The sequence below is a fragment of the Pararge aegeria genome, chromosome Z, assembly GCF_905163445.1.
Source record: "Pararge aegeria chromosome Z, ilParAegt1.1, whole genome shotgun sequence".
Classification (NCBI taxonomy): domain Eukaryota; kingdom Metazoa; phylum Arthropoda; class Insecta; order Lepidoptera; family Nymphalidae; genus Pararge; species Pararge aegeria.
In genome coordinates, this window is record NC_053208.1 from 12,843,089 (window position 1) to 12,861,627 (window position 18,539).

An 18,539-nucleotide genomic window follows, 5' to 3' on the forward strand; every position below is an offset into this window, starting at 1 on the left:
ATAATTGAACATTTAGAACACTTACCACGGATGGAACGTGTAAACGTTGGCGGAATAGGAGAAGCTTCGAAACCTGGATATACTTTTAAACTAGCAGATGACGTAACCGATCCATTTTCATTTTTTACTGTGCAACTATATTCGCCAGAATCACTTGGAACCGCATTAAGAATTTCCAAAGTTATTAAGCCGTCAACATGCTTAGTTCTACATTTCTGTTTATTATCTATTAGAATACCGTTTTTATACCAAGAAATTGTAGGATCCGTTGATGATAAAATGCTGCACGTAAGTTTTACTCGAGAACTTTCTACAGCTGTGCGATCTGTTAAATGAGTTGAAAATACTGGTTTCCTTTTAAAATCTCGAGGAAAGCTCGCACGTTTTTCTGATATTGTGCTTCTTGATTCACTGGTGGTTTTTGTTCTTTGGTTTAAATCGGTATATCCTTCAGAAGTAATTAATCGCTGGTCATACGGTGGTACTGTAGATTTAAGTTGTGCCTCATGAACAAGAGTTTGGGCTTTGTAAATTATGGGACTTTTACCATATGTTTGAAATTCTGTTGTTGAACCATCCATATCTACTGGCTTATAATTATAACCAGAAGGTCTATTAAATTCAAGTTCATAATCACGTTCACTGCAGTCAATATATGAAGGACGTTGCTTAAGTTCTTTATTACGATGTTTTTCAACTTTCGATTCTGACATACTCGTTTTGAATGCCATACTACTTTCTTGATTATCATCGCTGCTTGTGGCTATTTTCTCTAGACTATGTAAATAAAAAGACTCAGCGAATGTTTCTTTTCTCCCTTCTTTAAATTCTAATGGCTCTTGATAAACGTTAACAGCTGTATGGAGTGTCTTATATTCGTCGAATGGGGTATGTTCAGCACACAAAGGTTCATCTGATTTTAATATTTCGTACTCTTTTGCTTTGTTAAACGGACATAAAATTTCACTATCTGTTTGAATACAATCTTTATCTCTCTCCCTTTCATTAATTATTTTTTGCTGGTTTTGGGGGTCAGGTAGAGTATTTACACCTTCTTCCTCTATCTTGATTATATTTGGGGTATTTATTATTTCCTGTTTCTCTTCAAAAGTAATTTTGTCCTTGTATTGTTTATTTATTTCATGATCCAATGCTGTAAGCAGCAGGTCTTGTTTCAGGTCATTTTTTAATAAATCCCTTTCTAACATTTTGGTTACAATTTCAGTATTATTTATTGCTCCAATGTCTTTCTCCTCCTTACCATGGCTTTCTTTTTTATTTAACCTTTTATTTTCAATTTTTTGACTATCCTCTACCGCTGCTTTGTATGTTTTGATTAGATCCTGATCTCTATTATTTTCTTCAATTACTATTTTTGTCTGTTGTTTCTTAAATTCTTCATTAGTATTCGTATCGTTTTCACTTGTCTGTTTCGTCTCAAAACTACTTTTTTTAATTAGGTCTTTTTGGATGTGTTCATCTTTTTTATCAATTTGAACTACCGGTTGGTCACCCTGTGGTATCTCTTGCTTTTGCTTGTGTTTACTTTCATTCCCGGTTAGTAGATTTTGTACATCATCTTCATATTTATTCTGGTTAGTATCTCTGTTCTCCTCAGTTATATTTTTACTATCGTTGTCTGTTTCATTTCCTACTGGATCTTTACTAATAGGACTTATTTTATCTATTTGTGCCTCGGGTTCCTTTTTTTCAGGTTTATCAACTTTCTTACCCTTTTTGACTTTTGTTTTAAGTTTTTTGTCCTGTCCCGTTTCCGATTTACTGTCTGGAATATCTTTATTGTTAACTATCGTTTCACTTTTTTCTAAAATGTCTGGCTCTTTATAGATATTGTCTATTTTTTCTTTTGGTTCAATAAGTTTTTCTATGTATTCAATGATGTTATCATTCGGTTGTGAGGCATCTTTTTCTGTTTGTTTTATTTTATTTTCATTTACGAAACACACTTGTTTTTGAATTTCTTTATGTTCTAGAGGCATATTTGGTTCATTTTCTTTCAGTTTGTTATTTAAATCTTCTGTATATATACCTTCCTCTTCTTTCTTATCGCTTTGGGTCTCACTCTGATGAACAATTATTTGTTTTTCTTTATAATCTGTCTTTTCTATGGAAATAATTGGTCCTTGTTCGGTTTTAAAAGATTTTGATGTACTTTCCATACAAACTTCTTCCATGCATGGTGTTGATAAATCCTTTCCCAATAATGTGTCAGACACAGGGCTTTTCACTTCACATATACCTGTTTTATCATTTAGCTCTTTTTTATTATTTTCATTTTGTAAACTATTTAATTCATTCATATGAGTCTCTTCTTCATTGCTTTTTTTAATGCTTGGTTCTCTACCTTGTTTTGTACCAGCCTGCGTGTTCTCTCCCTCATTTTTGGACTCTTTTGAAGTTAGAACTACTTCATCCGTATATTGTCCTTTATTATTATCAGTTTCAAATATTTTCATTGACAGTATGCCTTCTCCTATTTCATTGAGTTTACTTGCATTTCTATGATCTTCAGCCATAGTTTTAGGTGAATCTGGAATTTCACAGATTTCTTCATTTTTTTCAATTATATCTTTTTGCTTATCTTGTGATGTGTTAGCAATATCCTTTAAAACTTGTAATTCATTTTTGTACTCTCTTGTTTCTGAAGCCTCTTGTATATGAATACTCTTCTCACATTTGTCAAGCTGTTCTTTTTTAGAAAAAGCTTGACTTACAATGTCTTTTAAATTTTCCGCTTTTCCGGTGTCTATGTCTACGGATTCATGTAAAATTAACTTTTTTTCATCCTTAGTCCCTTGAGATATTACTATCAAATTTGCTGTTTTGCTATCTTGTGATGCGTCGTCAATATCCGTTGAAATGTGTAATTTTTTTTTGTTTTTGTCATGTTCTTCACCTGCTTTTGAAGCTTCTTGTGTGCTTTTCTCACCTTTGTTAAACCGTTTTTCTTTATAAACAGCTTGACTGACATCGTCTTCTAAGTTTTCCGCTTTGGCGGTGTCTCCGGATTCATGTAAAATTAATTTACTTTGATCCTCAGTTCCTTGAAATATTTCTATCGGATTTGCAGTTTGGTTATCTGTTGAGGTGTAATCAATATCCGTTAAAATTTGTAGTTCACTGTTATTAGGTTCTTCACTTGCTTCTGAAGCCTCTAGTTTATAAATGCTCTTCTCACCTATGTCAAACTGTTTTTCTTCAAAAACAGTTTGACTTACATCGACTTTTAAATTTTCCGCTTTACCAGTGACTGTGTCTACGGATTCATGTAAAATTAATTTACTTTCATCCTTAGTCCCTTGAGATATCACTACCAGATTTGCTGTTTTGTTATCTTGTGATGCGTCATCAATATCCGTTGAAATTTGTAATTCATTTTTGTGATTATCTTTACTTATTTCTGAAGTCTCTTCTATGTAAACGGTCTTCTTATCTTTGTCAAGCTGTTTTTCTTTAGAAATAGCTTGACTTACATCGTCTTTTAAATTTTCCGCTTTACCGGTGTTAATGTAGGCAGATTCATATAAAATGAATTTATTTTCATCCTTAGTTCCTTGAGGTATTTCTACCACATTTGGTGTTTGGTTATATTGTGATGTATCATCACTATCCGTGGAAATGTGTAATTCTTTTTTGTAATTTTCTTTACTAGTTTCCGAAGAATCTTCTTTATATGTGCTTTTCTCACTTTTGTCAAGCTGTTTTTCTTCAAAAACAGTTTGACTTACATCTCCTTCTAAATTTTTCGCTTTACCGGTGTCAATATCTGTGGATTTATATAAAATAAATTTATTTTCATCCTTAGTTCCTTGAGGTATTTCTACCGCATTTGTTATTTCGTTATCCTGTGCTCTATAATCAATATCCGTTGAAATATGTAATTCATTTTTGTAATTTTCTTTACTAGTTACTGAAGTATCTTGTATGTTAACGTTCTTCTCATTTTTGACAGACTGTTTTTCTTTAGAAACAGCTTTACCTTCATCGTCTTGTAAATTTTCCAATTTACTGGTTTCAAAGTCAGCGGACTCATGTAATATTAATTTATAGTCATCCTCAGTTCTTTGGGATATTTCTACCGAGTTAGCTGTTTGTTCTAGTAAAGGACCTCCCCTATTTATATCTGAAAGTCTAGTATTTACAGCAACTTGACATTCTTCTGGGTTTCCTTCTTTGGTAAACTTTTCTTCTGAACTACTTAAATTATCGATTTTCTCGCATTCCGGAACAATTTTGTATGTTGGTGCGGATTGTTCATTTGGAACGGAATTAATATCAGATTCTGTCTTAACAACAATTTCCTTTAACGATTCCACGCCATCCACATGTAACTTGTTGATCACTGCATCTTGTAAATTCTGTTGGCTGTCATCTTTATTCTTAATAACAATTTCGAGATCATCCGATTTCAATCTTTGATCAAAACTAAATTCAGCTCTTTCTTTACTAGTTTTTTCTAAAGTTTCTTCCTTTATTTCAGCTTTATTTATACTTTGTTGTGCTCCAATTTCTGATAGTTCGGTTATCGCTACTTCTGCAATATTATCCCCATTTGGGTCATTTTTAATCTCTTCTATCTTGTCTGTCAATAAAATTTTGGTATTTTGGATATGATCATTTTTATTTTCTTCTATACTTAATTCTACCGAATCAAAGTCTCGCTCCTTCTGATGTATTTTGGCTACCGTATTTTCTGTGTTATCATCCAGTAGAATTGATGTGGAACCGATTTCTTCTTCAATATCAACATCGTTTTGTTTTGTATATTGTGGCGGATCTTGCGATAGAATTTCTTGACTATTTTGCCTCATTTTTGCTTTATTGTTTTCATTTTCAAAGTCTGCCATTAAAATAACATGTGGTTTTTCAGGAGTGCTATAATTTTTTTCTTCCTCTGCTTCTTGTATAGCTATCGAATCACTTACGATACTTAGTGATTCTAATGTTTTAGGGTATTCCATTGTATCATCAAGCACAATTTGCTCTGCTTTTTCAATGTTTTGAGCCACTTCTATGCTAAGCTGTTGTTTAAGAACATCATGTTTATCTTGCATAGACTCATCATTCGTTGTAAGTTCTATACTATCTACAATGTTTTCATTTTGTAATTCCTGTTTACATTGGTTATTACTTTCTTCTTTTAGGTTATCGTCTTGTTTTGATTCCATAGTGAATTTTTCATTTTTTATTTCACCAGTCAAATCACCTGCCTGACACTCGGTACTACTAACGGAACTAAATTCTTCTCTACTTTGTACCTTTTGTAGGGTTTCAATTGGAAATTCTGTTTCTGTTCCAACTATTTCTTGCATAGAAATATTTTTATTCATGTTTCTTAATTCTAAACCGATGAGATCGTTATTACTCGCCACTTCATTTACATCTTTGACGTTATCATTTAAAGGGTCTCTTGATTCATTATCATTTTCCTCTATTTTTATATTTAACTCAATGTCATTCTTAATACTGCTACTTTCAATATCTTGGTCTGTGTGGTCTACATTAATTAGCCAATTTTTTTTACTTTCAGTATCTTGCATTGTCTCTTGAATAATATTTCTCGTCTCATCAATGGTAGGCTTCGCAATCATATCCTTACTTTCTTTGTTAAGTTCTAAGCTTGAAATTTCATAGTCTTGTAGAAATTTATCACTGTCTATATCTTTTATCTCAGCTGTATTTATTTCTTCTTTTTCAATAATTTCACTTTCTGATTCCTGACAATATTTTCCTTTGTTTTCTACCTCTTTTAGTGTGTCGTGTGATGTATCTTTCTCATTTATCTCATTTATACTATCGTCAGTAGAAAGTGTAGTGTCCTTACTTTTATAAAGTTGATCTTCAATTTTATCATGTTTTATACTAGCTGGCTTTCGCTTTTCTACGTCTTCTGGTTCAGGTAATACTTTATTTTCTATTAACAACTGATCAGTAATATCAGAACTTTTTGTTATTAAAGTTTTAATACAATTTGTCAAGTCGAACATTTTAACAGATAATTCCTTGAAAATGGGTATTTTTTCTTTCACTTCCAATGTTGTTTGGTTTTCCATCGTGTCAAGAATTTTACCAACGTGCATTACAGCGTCTTCCAGTTCATCCATAAGCTTTTTATCTATATCACTTATATTTTGTGAAACTACTTCTGACAGAACATTCCTTAGTTCACCAAGAATTATTTTTGTAAATGCTGAGTCACTAGGTAGTCTTGCTGTTTTGTCAAAATTTATATAAAATTTGATATCCTCAAAATGATTTAAAACTTTGCGAAGTGATTTTGCGAAAATTTTCCAGTCCTTTTTCTTATCGCATTTCAATATATGATTGACATTTTTTATTGCTTTCAAAAACCTATCGGATGGCTCTCCATAATTATCATACATATATTTTTTTTGAATACTGCTTATAGTGCCTCTCATATTTGAAATACTTCCATATATAGAATGTATTGCTGCAATTATACTATCTCGAAAGTTTACATCTATTTTGATATGTTCTTCTAATTCTTTCTCTAAAGCAAAAACTTTATCTTCAACATGATCTAAATTTTGCAGCACCTGGATACCTATTACTATCAAAGATTCTGCGTCGGCCGAGAAACCAGATTTTAAAGATTCCATACTATCTTTTATCCCATTGAGAATTGAAATGAAACTATCTAATGAACGGTCATCCTTTATAAATGATATTTTGTCCAATAATTCCACGGATTTTTCAGCGTCATTTGTACACTCTGAAAGTGCGTTATTTGCAGTAATTTCTGTTGATTTATTATGTGTATTGTAAATCGTTTTCATGCCAGCTACAAGAGACTGCAAATTGGCACAAGCCTCTTTCAAAAGCGCTGGAGGACCACTTTCATTAATTTGAAGCTGTACGCTTCTAACATTGCACTCTAAATCTTCAATATTTTCGTTAAGAAAGTCGTTAGTAGAGCCATCAAAGTCACACTTCAATTTCATTATAACCGTTTGTACTTCTTCAAGTGTATCTTGTAATTCCTCAGAGGTTTGGTCTAAAGGGTATTTTAATGATAACATTTCATTTACTTCTTGTAAAAGTATCTCTAACTCATGTATTGCACTTGACTTTTCTGCTGCAATTATGGTATCTGAAAAATACAAGTGTCTTCAATTAAACTAAATTATACGGGTTCGGCTTTAAGACATTTATTACTCAAAAAGAACACAATAGTTCACTTACATCGAGAATACTATTATATATTATATTATAATTTTAAAATTAGTACATACAAAATCTCAAAGTGCTTTACAAATGTACCATATTATTTAAAAGTAAAATTTTTTGCGGGTGGTTAAAGAAAAAGTTAGCGAGCGATAATACAAATCGTTTTATGGGAAAGAGGTCACATTAACTTAACTGAACGGGATTTTCTATATGTTCAATAACAAGTTTTTTAAATATTGGTAAACTTTTAGTGTTAATGATTATCTTAGGTAAATTATTGTACAACAGCACTCCCTCACACAGTATGCTTTTTTTTCCATAATTGGTTCTAGTTTAAAACTGTATATAGGTGTACACTTTTTTTCTTTATAAGTAATTTTTCTTTTATACAAAAACTCAAAGATAGACTATAAGCTACTTTTATATACTTTATCCATTATTTATAATTCCAACGTCATGATTTTGGTCCGGGATGAGTTCCGAAACCACGGAACAGATTTTAATTTTTTTTTGTGTGTTGGGTATACTCCTACTCAAGAGATAGAATAATAGTCAATATCTCAATTGATAATTGCAATATTGTTTTATCGGGAATTATTTGTTTATTCTTTCTAACAAAGAGACACAAATATCTGCTAGTTCGATACTATTTCAACAGATAGTGTATGAGGTAGTTAGTTAACTGGATTGAGCAGGTATCCAATAGACGACTTAGGTGTTTTGAAATATATGTTACAAAGTTTAAAGCTTACCTGCGCGTTCTTGGATTTCTTTATGCAGTACTGAAGTAGACGTGTCAATTTTATTTGATGCTTCATTATCAATCAATATGGTATCTGTAGTTAAACTATTACCATCTTTTATTTCACATTCAGCCTCATGGACATTTATAGGAATTTCTTCATCGTGTTTGGGGAATGATATATTTTCTTGGTTAAGCATTTCTTCATCAATGTCTACTATTGAAGCAATTTCTAAATAAATCAAAATTAAAAACGAACATAAATTAGTGATATCTGCATATGCTAAGCCAGGCCTGGGCACCGCGGTGCCCAAGTGTGCAATAGAACGTACGCCACTAGGCGCTCCTTAAAAAAACACTTTGAAACCATCAAATTGATGGGATGGGGTAGTTTATTTTCCGTAATTCTTTGTTAAAATTTTTATAAAAAATGAATGTAAATGTTAATGTTTTATTGTATGTATGTATTGTGTTATTTTGTTTTATTGTATCTTCCAAACTAATCAAAAATTCAAAATTAATTTATTTCAAGCAGGCCTAATATAAGCACTTTTAAAACGTCAAGTCTGTTTGTTTGTAGTAACTCTACCACCGGTTCTGAAGGCAGATTCTACCGACAAGAAGCCGACACAAAACTCAGCAGTTGCTCTTTTTCGACATCAACTGTTTACATTTTTTCTGTCTGCTTACAGTAATCTGTCTAATTTTTCTATGGGCACCCCACTGTAGCTTATTATCCAAGGTTATGCCCAGAAAAACTGTGAAGGTCTCTATTTATAGTGCTTCACTATTTATCATTATATTTTTATCCATTAACTTTACATTTGGTAACATCAATTCGACACACTTTGTTTTTTTTACATTTAAAAGTAAGTGGTTGACTGTAAACCATTGCGACCACATAGAATGGTTAACATTGTCAGAGTTATCTTTACTCCAGTCGGTCTTAATAATTAAATAAACAATACAATGTCGCATGTTCCACTGACATGGTATGGTAGATCATTTATATACATTAAAAATATAAAAGGACCCGAAAATCAAAGATTTGAGCCTAGTTGTCCAACAAGATGGGTGTCCACCCATCGACTTATTTGAACTCTGAGATTTTATGTCATTTATGCAAACTCTTTGGGTTCTATTGCTGAGATAAGAGGCAGCCAAATGTAGTGCAACGTTTTTGATAACATAGTGGCGTAGCTTAAGAAGCAATGTTTTATGATCAACACAATGCAGTGCTTTAGATTGAACCCCAAGGCGTTCTGTGAACGTTCCCAGGCATCATAAACATGTTTTATAAGTTTAGCGAATGCATCCGTTATGCTACGACCTTAAGTAAAGCACTACTCAGGGTGTAGTAAGTTATTTACATTAAAGTGATATAAAAGTTGATTTAATATATTTTTTTCAAATATCTTACTGATGGAGCTGGTAAGATAGGTCTGTAATTCTTTATATAATTTTTATTACCAGATTTAAATACAAGAATGAGTTTACTATGTCTCATAAGGATTGGGAAAGTACCCAAATCAACCCATTCATAGAAAAGTATGGCTAAATGAGGAGCCATGACATCAATAATATGAAATATTACCATTATCGCCAGACCCCATAAGATCATGTGTTTTCTTTAATTTTAACAACTTGAAGTTTTTGATGATAGTCGTTGCAGCTTAATGTTTAAAACGAAATAAAACTTTGCACTCAGTAATTTCCAAAAAAAGCGCAATAAACCGATTTTTGTGACCTTTGACCTTGTAATTTAATAGTTGCTTATGTAGGTTTTGAGACAACTTTTAGGGTGTCAATATACAAGTATTTGTATTTACAGCTGGGTATCTCGAATTCCGAGATTCTTACCTAATTTAAGCTCAAATGACTGAACTAATAACGTTGAAGAGCGTACGATAAAGACTATAGGGATAGGGATGACAGTTTTCAAAATTTTGAATTTTGCTTATATTTCACCTTTAAATCGCGTGTCTGAGTTATAGGCCTGCATTTAACAATATGTTTATTTTTATTTGTAACAAAAACAGTTATTTGTAGGCCACAATGATCGAACCTTAAATTGTTTAAAATCGATTTACCTTATAACAGTAAAAAAAAAAATGAAAGTTGCTGTGATTCCATTGCAGATTAAAACAATTACAAACAAAACAAATTAATTTTGTATTAAAAAATAAATCATACGTTTGGATTTCCAATTTCGGAAATCAGTTCTTCCAGGATTCGCACACTTGCTAAATTCTTCAGAAAAAAAGGACTCGCACAGATATGGGGAAATCGCGTAATACACATGAATTTTCCATGTGTGCCTACGCCGCCTATTTAACTAGATAGCGCTTTCTTGTTTTTCCATAAATTTATTTTATTTTTCAATCTCAAACGATATGCCTTATATTACGTTCTCAGGATAGGGTAAGCACTGCTTTATACTAGCCACGGCAGAAGCCTCCCACAAAACAACAAGTTAAGCATAGCTGGAATAGGCCAAATTAAGGATCCAGGATATCAGGACGACAATTTGCGTTTCTCATTGGGATTATTAAAATAAACAGAAAGTTACATAATAGCTAGAACTAACCTTTCTTTAATTCCTCCATGTCTGCTTTGCTATTTTTAACAACAATGTCAGTTATGTTCTCAGACAATACATTCATTTCATTTCTTTGCACTTCGAAATTAATATTATCACTGTCAATATTTTGATCTTCCGGTTGTCGTTTTTCAATTAAAGAAGCAATTGATGGATCCTCAGCATCGTAAATGTTTTCCGTACAAATATTGGTTACTTTTTCAATCTTTGGAGTTTCTTCTATGAAAACTTTATCATCCACAAATTCACGTTCGGTCTTAGGTATAGTGTTTATTAAAACTACATACATTTCAAGGGATTTTAGGAGATTACGGAAAACCAATTTTAAGGCTTGCAATGAATCTTTTCCCGTCAGGGCTTGAAGAGTCTGATCAAGAGCATCGCCAAGATTTTTATCATAAGCTTCTACCATTGCGTGTTGTAGTTTTAATACTCGCTCCAATTGCTTTTTTAAATACTCTTGATGGAGGCACGTATATTTTGAAATAGCATTATCACGGACCTCCAATGCAAGTTGTTCGAGCTGATTAAAATTCTCGTATGGCAATATTTTTCTAATATCCATTAAAATATCTTCACATAAATACTCATTTATATGTTGTACAAGTGATTCTGAAAGAAATACTTTTATTTAGTAACGTTTTATACTATCATCTTTATATTGAAAATAATTTTTCCAGGGGTGTAGGTATTTATGTTGAACTTGTTTAATATAATAATTACCTTCTATTGTATCTGCTTCTGTCACCGGTTCCTCATGATTTTTAAAAACGAAGTTTTCAGTTCCAGTCTGGTTGCCTACTTCTTGAATAGTGAGTTCACTTTCGGATTGCTTGTTGTCTTCACTAACTCCAAGACATGGAGTAGTGGAGACCTCAAATGTAGGTTGACTTTGTTCTATTTGTATAATTTCTGATTCCGCATACTTAGAGTCTATATCAGCACCAAGGACTTGGCTTGAATCTTCCTGTTTTACTTCTAAATCAACTATAACATATTGTTCATTCTCAATAAAATTACCTGGTTTTTCTTCCTTTATTATAATAAGATCACTTTTGTCCGTTGGTGTCACATTTGCCAACGTTCTTGTATTTTCAAGAACAACAAAAATGCTAGTTAATGCTACTAAATCATTTTGTATATCAGATACCACTTTAACAATTTGTTGTCGTATGTCATCACTGATTGGTGGTGCAAATTCTTGTTCACAGTCAAAAGCTTCGACATTCAATGCTGTTAATGCCTCTTGCAAGTTTTGAACTATTTGTTTTTGTTCTGCTATAGTATTTAGCTCTGGAACGGATATTATTACATTAGGAGATGAGTCTAACGCAACACTTTCTCGCAGTTCTCGTGCTATACTCGCTGACTTTTTTAAATCATCCAGTTTTAAAACTGCAGATACCTCTTCCACAATTTCTATGATTTCGATGTAGTGCTCCATATGTTGTACCAGCGAGTCCGTCCTCTCTAAAATATTTCGATTACAATATTAACATTTATACCAAATTGTGACTATGGAGTTTAAATATATGGGGGTTTTTATAAAATTTATATCTCTCGAGAGACTTTTCTAATTTCTGAGTTATAAAAATGAGTTAGTAAAAAAAATTTATTATGAATTTATTATGAAAAAAATCTTTCATGGTAGTTTTTTTTTTATTTTACCATTTTTGGGCTAAAATACTAAGAAAAGGTTTTTAAAAAGGAACTTTACACAATTAAATGAACTAATAACACAATGGCATATTCTTAAAAATAATACAGTTAACTTACCCTTAAGCTGTCTATTCTCTTCATTTATAACTACAAATTCTTTTGATAACAAGATACTAAGAACTCTATTTATTTCCTTAATAGGTTTCATGTCAAGTTTAATATCCTCCGACTGGTCCGTGCTCTTAAAAACTATACTTTGTAAGCACTTTTCAATTAGATGTATTTTATTAACAAGGTCTTTTGCTAAGGATATATTGTAATTATTTTCCAAAGACAGATTTTTACATTCTAAACCTTTTTCAAGTTTTTTACTAACTTGACTGATTGCTTCCAATTGTGGTTCAATCCATTCTAAATCCTTTAAAACATGGCTTTTTTCAATACATTTTAAATTTTCATTCCCAACGATTAGTATTTTATTATAGAAACACTCAACGTCCTCAGACAAATTTAACAAAATCTTTAACAAGTCATTTTTGTTTGATGTGAGCAATCGGCCTTCGAGAGTTGATTTTAATACATTAATACAATCTGAAATACATTTTATTAATATTATTTTCTTAGTGACTCCTCTGACACTTTTGCAATCAGCATGTTTTTCAATGACTCTAAATATAGCTTCAATCTCTTGATTGTTATTTTTCTTGATATTATCAGAGGAATATTCATGAAGAATGTTAAATTTTTTATAGGTATCATCTTCTGCATCTGAATTAACTTCATATGATTCCAATTCATTAAGCACATCAGCTTGTATATTTTGAAAACAAGGTTTAATGGATTTGATTGTGTTTATTAATAATTTCACGAAATCAAACAGATTTGCATTTTCATTTGTCTCTAAAATTGTATGCAAAAACAATTCATTGGTTCTTATATTTGAGATAGGTATATCGAAAAGAAAATGAGAATGGCTTTGTAAAATAACGATAAGGAATGATTGAATATGTTTTAAGCACTCTTCTGAGTTAACCATCCATTCATTTAGGCATTCGGATGTATGAGAATGTTGCTGATGTAACTGGCATTGTTTTAAATTTTGGCATAAATCATAGAATATTTGCAACATTTTAATTATTCGTTTAGGAGTAAGCCTTTGATTGAATAAACAACACAATAAAATCATTTCATCATTATGTGCTTTAACATAGTTTTCTATTAATGTGAAAATTTTATTTGGCATTTCATGAGATAAATGTTGGGTAAGATTTCCATTTATTTCCACGACGCTCTCTATCTTCTTTAATTTCTCATGCTGCACTTCCTTAGCCACTTCTATTGAAACATAATTATCAGGGTTAGAAACTTCACCAATATCTATAAAGCGGAGTTGTACCAGCGAAGCAATCGTTTTTTCAATGTCATCTATTGATTTTAAGATTTTGGTTTCATGATGTAACTTTATAGGATTATCAACTGAAAATCCGATTATTTCGTCTTGCGCCATTGCGATACTCAGTTGAAGTCCTTCTAAGCTGAGTTTTACTTGTGTTATATTTATTTCTTGGGGAAAACTGGTTGTATTTAAAATGGTATTTACACTATCATCTAATAATAATAATTCGGGACATTTAACGAACCCATATTTTTCGGCCGCATCTAAATTATTTTTCAACTCTTCGCACAATTTTTTCAATGTGTTTATTTTAGTCGATATCTCTAAAATACCATCGGATGTTTCAACTGAAACATTAATGAAATCTAGAGAGTCTCTTAGATAAATTTCCAATTTTGATACATTTTGAGTCAGTAGTTTTATCTGATCTATTGACGATGTACTTTCCGAGGACATATTACTTATATCAATTACTGATAAACTTTGGAGGAGTTCGCGTATTGGCTGAATTATCGTTAATAATTGAGTTGCGTTTGGGATAGATGATCGCTTCTGTGATTCTTCGTATGTTATCGGATGTAAAATACCTTCTATAGCACAATGCAATGTTTCTAATCGTGCTACTATCGTCTTAATACATGCGCTTTCTTCTCGTTTGGATAACGCATGTAAGACGGCCATTGATTCATCGTTTTGCAACATTATAATATGGTCATTTAAGACTTTTAAACATTCAGTCGAAGCGTATAGTGTATTTTCAGCGTTAATTTCAGCAGTTATTTCATGTATCTCAGGGGATATCAAATAATCAGTGAATAGCATATCTGCAGTTGTTTTAATTGCAGAAATGTCATCTAACGTGGAGACTTCATCCGCATTTTCTAACAAATTTTGCTCTTGAATCACTACTATGCAACTTTGAATACTTTGAACAGCATTTGCAACGCTACTACTAATTTTGGGATCATTTACATTTTCTTCATTTTGTGATATCACATCATGTTGCAAAATTTCTAATGCATTACGTAGCTCTACTAATGGTGTCGCTAGTTCTGCCTTTAGAAGACTGTGCTCACAATCGTCTGATGCTTTTTCACAAATTATCTGGGTAAGCACACTGATACTAAGATTTAATTCACAAAGTGGATTAGCAGCGGCTTGTGTAAAGGCAAAGCTACTCATGTCCGATATATTATCTTCTTTTTCATTCACATTAACATTTAATGAAGCAACACAGCATTTTAGTTCTCCTAGTGTAGGAACTATTTGGTTTAAAGTTTTTTTTATCACTAAATTATTTGTAGTTTCTAAGGATATTACATTACTTATAGTAGTAATAGCTTTTTCTATCTGTTCTAACACAATATTTAATTTCTCTTCTTCAAAACCTCTTATAGACAGATCTTCTACATTTTCCGAATTCATACTATAAGTTGATATATCTGCTTGATTAATAGTTTCCTGTATATTAATCAATAAGTCCGTTACATTAGATAGAATAGATAAGTTAAGTTCTGGTGTAAATTCATTTTGCTCAATATTTGCTTGGACTGTTTTAAGGTTATTAATAATACCAGCAAGTGCTAGACTATCCTTGGAATCCACATTTTTTATAAGAACATTAATTCTATTAACAGAATCGCAGATTTCCAAAAAAGCAAAATATTTTTGAGCATCATTACTTTCTATAACGTGTTCTAGTACTTTAGTTAAATTTTTATGAAAGTCGGCCATGTGTATTTTTAAACATGGTATTATCTCCAGTATCGCCAAATTATTTTCTAAATTGATCAAAATTTGAGCCATTTTTTGTAGAGCTTCTAGTTTGTTTTCACTTTGTAGTATATTAAATGAACCTATTTTCGTTTCAAATATATCTAAATGAGCCGAAATTTCATTAATGTTGTGTTTTATGTCATATAAAACTTCATTCAATACATCAACTTTTTCCATTGTTCCAGCTTCTACGGAAAGTTGTTCAAATGACGTTCTTAACTTTATTACAGGTTCCATTACGGTTTCTATGATTTCAGTGTTATATTTTTGTATATCAAATTGAGTTTCTGTTACTGAAAGAGCCTCTATTTGCTCCAAAGCACTCTGTAAGTCTTGAATAGGTGTTGACATATCATTAAGAATAATTTGACTGTTAGTTATATGATCTGCAGTTACGAAGCTAGATATATTTACCTCTTTAGCGATATGTAATAGTGACTTCAGAGAATTTCTTAATTCATATACAGCCTTCTGAGTTTTTTGTAAGTGTTTTAACTCTGGGGTCGTGATATCAAGGTTCGCGTCTATTCTATCTGAAAGTTTTTTACTTTCTCTGATTTCAGCAAGCGAACACGTAACAGTTTTATTTAAGTCGTTCGTAGTCCTTTGGATAGAAGCAACACATATGTCTCCCAGAAATTGAAAACCTTTGTTAACTAATGAATTTATTTCTCCTACTAAATTATTAAGATCATCACCACATTTTTCAATTATACTTGTACATGTCTTTTTAACTAACGTTTTATTTTCACTTTCTACATCTATACACTTTTCTACAATTGTTAAACTTTGATAAAGGTTACTCAAAGATTGAGGAAGTTTATTAAATAAAGAAGTTGTCACTTCAAGTGAATCGCTTACTGTTTCTTTCATGGCTTCTGCAATACTATGTATTTCCGACAGTGGGACGATGATACTATTTATGATTTCTAGACTTCGAGATGCTGTAGCGGCAGTGGACATAAGTTCAGATTTAAGTATTATATCTCTTTCAATCACTTGTACATCATTTATCAATTTAGCTAAAGACAAACAGATGTTGTTTATATTTTCCTCGGTACTTTGTTGATCTAAATTAGTTAAAACCAAATTATTTTCTAAATTAGTTACTAAAGCTTCTTCTTTCATTTTGCTTAAAGATTTTTCGCTACCAGAGCTAGATCTCCGAGAACTTCGACTCCGCCGCTCTCGTTTATTTTTCATTATTGAATCTAATTCATTTTGTTTATTCAATATCTGTAAATCTTCTTTCAGCAGAACTGTTTTTGTTAGATCTGATGACTCTTGACCGTCATCAATCGAAGGTTTAGAAGATTTTGACTTTGGTTTTCCAGAACTTCGAGCACTTGCAAAACTTTGTAAGTCACTTTCCGATAGGCCTTGAGTATCATCATCTTTTTTTTCTTCCGAAAGTGATTGATCTCTGGATAAACTAAAGTAATCATCTACACTTTTTTGCGAATCAGATTTTTTTCTGTCCGTCTTTTTAGGAAAAATAGCCTTTTCATCTGACAATAATGCCATAGTTTTTTCTAAGTAGTCTTCTGCTCCATCCATTTCCTGGTCTTGAGATAACTGTGGTGGACAATTTTCGTCAGCAATAGAAATATCTTCAATATCAGCTTCGGTTCTTAAATCTTCTTCTGGAGAGGTGAAGTATTCTGGAGAAACGTCAATAATTATCGCTTCCATTAATAAATTACCAGAAGTTGAAGTTTCTTTAACAAACCGCAATGGAGGAAGTTCTACAACATTATGCTCAGTGACATTTTCTGATAATTGATCCGCATACATCTCAACTATCTGTAAAGCTTCTTCTTCCGTTAAATCTGGCGTTTCATACAGGGAAACAGACACTTCTTTTCCATCAAATGAATATGTAATTTCACCTTTGTCATCCAAAGTAATATCTCCAACAGGTGTGTCGTACATCTGCGAAGTTCTTTCTTCGTGAATAGTGCTAAGTGACAAATTTCTTTGTAACGTCTGTTCATCGGCGTTTTTCTTGCTTTTTGCTTTTATAGAATCTTCAAATCCAAGCAAAGATGCAGAGCTAGCTGCTATACCCATACAATTTTGAGCTTCACATGTGTATGTACCGAGACAACAAGTTCCATCTTGACCAGATATTATTCTGTGTATATCACCAGGTTTTAGCTCTTCGCCATCTTTATACCATTTAAGAACTGGTTGCGGAACACCAATAACTTTGCACTCCAAATTCACAGCACCCTCATCTGATAAAATAGCCTGGAGATTTTCTAAAAACCGCGGCTTTTTATAATGTCTTGGTATTATAAGCTTTAAGAAACAAGAAGTTATACTGTGCCCAAAGTCATTCATAGCCACGCACTTCCACTCTGCTTGGTCCATAAATTCCAAGCTTTGAATATCTATAAAGAAAACGCCACGTTCTTCTTTTCCATGGTGACAACGAGACGTTTCATCGACCGGTTGATCGTCACGATACCATAATACTGTAGGTTCTGGTGGAATGGCAACTGCGACAAAAAATATTGATTAGGGCCATAATGGTTATACAGTGTACTTTGTAATCATCAACTTTCAACTGTTATCTACGTTAATTTACATATAACCTAATAATGTATCATTTTAATTTAAGAAAAAATATCACTGAGCTAAAATTTATAGCTTTTTGTTCGACTTAAAAATTTAAAAATATTATATAAATAATAATTTAAATAACCTTTAATAGTAAAACGGAATGGTTCATCTATTTTCGCTTCAACACTCTTAAGGCCTTGCAAGAATTTAGGGGCTTGATTTTTTGAAAATAATTGTAACTTTTCCTCCTCATTTAGCTGATTCTGAATATCTTCTACTGTTAGTTCTGCAGAGCTGCTCGCATGTCCCATGCAGTTTCTTGCAATACAGCAATAAGAACCTAATGAATTTGTCCCCGTGAGTTGATATACATCTCCAGGCTTTAACTCCTGACCATCCTTGAACCAGCTAAGTACTGGCGTGGGAAACCCGACTACTTTGCATTCAAACGACACAAGTCCTTCTTCAGTTAAAACAGCTTGCAGATTTTCCATAAAACGTGGTTTGCGGTAGTTCTTCGGCACTAAAAATTAACATTTAAATTAAAGAATAATATTAATACTGTACATTTATTTTGATGAAACTATGGTATT

The 18,539-nt window shown here is 32.0% G+C and overlaps 1 protein-coding gene across 4 annotated transcripts in view; it reads right to left on the reverse strand.

Annotated features, from left to right (window-relative positions):
* LOC120636311 overlaps positions 1–18,539 on the reverse strand; it is a 59,177-nt gene that overhangs the window by 9,848 nt on the left and 30,790 nt on the right. For all 4 annotated transcript variants that reach the window (XR_005659367.1, XR_005659365.1, XR_005659366.1 and 1 more), the window contains 6 exons: positions 18,089–18,469; positions 12,327–17,882; positions 11,274–12,020; positions 10,539–11,162; positions 7,962–8,183; positions 26–7,132 (listed from right to left, as the gene is read on the reverse strand). Coding sequence is in view for 1 of the 4 variants with exons in the window: in XM_039907737.1 (XP_039763671.1) it covers positions 26–7,132; positions 7,962–8,183; positions 10,539–11,162; positions 11,274–12,020; positions 12,327–17,882; positions 18,089–18,469 (14,637 nt within the window). In the remaining 3 variants the exon portion in view is untranslated. The remainder of the gene's footprint in view (positions 1–25; positions 7,133–7,961; positions 8,184–10,538; positions 11,163–11,273; positions 12,021–12,326; positions 17,883–18,088; positions 18,470–18,539) is intronic.